Below are 3,419 nucleotides of genomic sequence, written 5' to 3'. Positions count from 1 at the left end.
TGCTTCTCCATGCCCAAAAGATATAGACTGTCCTTTAAAAGCCACACAAAAATGCAGAATGTCCCATTAGGATGGCTACTGTAGAAAGCATGGAGAATAACAAGTATTGGTGAGCATATGGAGAAATGGGAACCCTGTGCATTACTGAGGGGAAGGTAACAAGGAGCAGCCACCCTCGGGGAGAATGGCAGCTCCTCAAGAAGTTAGTGATCCCACAGCCCCACTCCTAGGAATACACCCCAAAAGACTTGAAAGCAGGGACTCAAACAGATACTTTTTCTTTTTGTTTTTGAGATGGAGTCTTGCTCTGTTGCCCAGGCTAGAGTGGGTGGTGCATCTTGGCTTACTGTAACCTCTGCCTCATGGGTTCAAGTGATTCTCCTGCCTCAGCCTCCCGAGTAGCTGGGATTACAGGCACCTGCCACCACGCCTGGCTAATTTTTGTATTTTTAGTAGAGATGGGGTTTTACCTCTTGGCCAGGCTGGTCTCGAACTCCTGATCTCATGATCCACCCGCCTCGGCCTCCCAGAGTGCTGGGATTACAGGCGTGAGCCACCGCGCCCGGCCTGTATGCCAGCATTTATCTTATTCACAGTAGCCCAAAGAGGGAAAACACCCAATGTCTATCGAATGATGAATGGATAAGCAAAATGTAGTGTGCACATACAATGAAATGTTTTTCAGTCTTAAAAGGAATTAAATTCTGACACATGGTGCACCATGAATGAACTTTGAAAACACTATGTGAAGTGAAAGAAGCCAGACACAAAGAGGCAAATATTGTATGATTCCATTTATTTGAAAGATCCAGAATAGGCAAATCCAAGAGACAGAAAACAGAATAGAAGTTACCAGGGGCTGTGAGCAGGAGCACAGGGAGTTACCGTTTAATGGGTACAGTTTCTGGGAGGTGAAGAAATGGTTCCGGAGGTGGATATGGACAGTGCTTGCACAGCATTATGAATGTACCTAATGTCACTGAATTGCACCCCTAAACGTGGTGAAAATGGTAAATTTTATGTATATTTTGCCACAATAAAAAATAATGCCCTCCGCTCCTTTGAGCGTTTTGTAACAGTTTCCTCCAACCACAACAACAAAATAAATGTTTTCTCTAATTCCATTCTGTAATGCCCTATTTCAGAACAACGTCCCTTATGATTGCATCAGTCCTGTTCGGAATATGACAGTGCAGATGCAACTGAGGCTAAAGTGCACAGTTTAAAATAGAAGCTTAGCACAAGCTGCAGCCAGCTGTTCCCTAGCCATACATGGAAACACTTTGTTTTTCAGATGACCGTCCGGCTGGAACGCGGAGTGTGAGAGCTCCGGTGACGAAAGTCCATGGCGGTTCAGGCGGGGCACAGAGGATGCCGCTCTGTGACAAATGTGGGAGTGGCATAGTGTAAGTGTCATTTTTAACCCTGGAATTTACAATACCGCTGGGCGACAGTTCATTTCTTCTACTTTAAGACTTTATAGACTAAAGGCAATTATGAAAACCAAATTTCTGTTCATCAACTTGAAACATAGGTCCCCAACATTTAACACATTGTGACTGTCACTCCTTAGATATACCTCCAAATTGTCACATCATATGAATCAGCAATTTTGACTTACAATTTCAGAATACTCTCATGAAAAAAAAAATACCCCAAATGTATGTTGAAAAGTCACTTCTAAGAATCATGACTTCACTTTAAACTCCCCCACCCCTGTTAATGTCTAGTCTTTAGTAAGTGTATACATTTAGTATACATAGTATCCTCCTCTGTATAAACACAGGGAAACAAATGCAGCATGAGGATGTTAATTAAAATACATTATCTTTACCCAGTTTAAGTTACACAGATTTTGAAACAAAATATTGAAAAACTACTGTCAGCTTCTATTACAAGGAAATATTTATTTATTTATTTATTTATTTATTTATTTATTTGGAGACAGAGCCTTGCTTTGTCACCCAGGCTGCAGTGCAGTGGCGCAATCTTGGCTCACTGCAACCTCTGCCTCCCGGGTTCAAGTGATTCTCCTGCCTCAGCCTCCCCAGTAGCTGGGATTACAGGTGCCCGCCACCACACCTGGCTAATTTTTGTATTTTTGGTAAGAGGAGGTTTCACCATGTTGGCCAGGCTGGTCTCCAACTCCTAACCTCAGGTGATTTGCCGGCCTCAGCCTCCCGAAGTCCTGGGATTCCAGTTGTGAGCTGCCGCGCCCAGTGGGGACCTTATGTTTAAATAACCACACTTGCTAGTTCAGGATCAAGTCAACCAAGATAATTCTGACATCCTCACGGCATTCGTGCCATGTGGGCACATCCCCATCCCATTATTCCATTCCCCTGCCATGAATTCACACACTGATGTGTCCTCTGTCCGGTTAGCCAGGATACATCCCAAGAGGGCAGTGGGGGATAAACCTGGTTAGGGCAAGAGGAGGAACGTGGGACCAAAAGGTCAAAGCAGGGCAGGGAGCTCAGAACAGAGAGGCCCTCAGTAAAATACAATAGTGCCTGACGTTACCAGAAGCAATCATTGTGCCTAAGCTGGAGTAAACTGTTCACAGTAGAAGCTAGTCCACCCACCCCAAAGGAATTCCATCTCTGCTCTTTGATCTGTTTTCTCTTGCTCCATTGAATAAAGGCTGGACCACCCAGATGGAAAGCAATCAGAGAGACTCCGTTCATTGGGTAGATGACCACTCCGTCAAAAGCAGAATTTTTTGCAGAGTGGTTGGTCTTGTCTCCATCATGTCTCCCTCTTCAAAGAAATGATGAGGAAAGATCATGAAGTAGGATCCTACAAATTTTCTATTAAGGACTCTTTTGAAAATCTGAACATAGTCCCACGTCAACACCAGAGAGAAACATGGGATGGCTTGTTGTGGATATCCTAGATCTCCATGACAATTACATACAGTTTCACGGCTGTGCATGTTTTCACAGCTGGAGGCCATTGTTTCCTGACTGAAATAGAGAACACCTGCCTTCTCTGTTGGGTTCTTTCCTTTGTCTCAATTTTTGCTCTGTGGTTTTTTAACTTGAGTTCATTTTCTTCCCCAACAGCGGTGCAGTGGTGAAGGCACGGGATAAGTACCGGCACCCTGAGTGCTTCGTGTGTGCTGACTGCAACCTCAACCTCAAGCAAAAGGGCTACTTCTTCATCGAAGGGGAGCTGTACTGCGAAACCCATGCAAGAGCCCGTACGAAGCCCCCAGAGGGCTACGACACGGTCACTCTGTATCCCAAAGCTTAAGTCTCTGCAGGCGGGGCACGCACGCACGCACCCACGCACACTTACACAGGAAGACGCCCACGGCTTTGGGCAGAAGGATTGTGCAGATGGTCAGCTCCAAATCTGAAGTCAAGGCTTTAGACCTTTATCCTATCGCTTATTGAGGAAAAGGAATGGGAGGCAAA

The 3,419-nt window shown here is 45.1% G+C and overlaps 1 protein-coding gene across 4 annotated transcripts in view; it reads left to right on the top strand.

The window, feature by feature from the left end:
• Window positions 1–3,419, top strand: part of PDLIM3 (PDZ and LIM domain 3) — a 40,086-nt gene extending 36,667 nt beyond the window's left edge. For all 4 annotated transcript variants that reach the window (XM_012000185.1, XM_012000184.1, XM_012000187.1 and 1 more), the window contains 2 exons: window positions 1,295–1,406; window positions 3,066–3,419. In XM_012000185.1, coding sequence (XP_011855575.1) covers window positions 1,295–1,406; window positions 3,066–3,255 — 302 coding nt within the window. In that variant the 3' untranslated portion in view covers window positions 3,256–3,419. The remainder of the gene's footprint in view (window positions 1–1,294; window positions 1,407–3,065) is intronic.

The sequence above is a fragment of the Mandrillus leucophaeus genome, unplaced genomic scaffold (assembly GCF_000951045.1).
Source record: "Mandrillus leucophaeus isolate KB7577 unplaced genomic scaffold, Mleu.le_1.0 Scaffold62, whole genome shotgun sequence".
NCBI classification, from domain to species: domain Eukaryota; kingdom Metazoa; phylum Chordata; class Mammalia; order Primates; family Cercopithecidae; genus Mandrillus; species Mandrillus leucophaeus.
The sequence above is the reverse complement of the archived record's forward strand: the minus strand, read 5'-3'. Positions and strand labels throughout refer to the sequence as shown.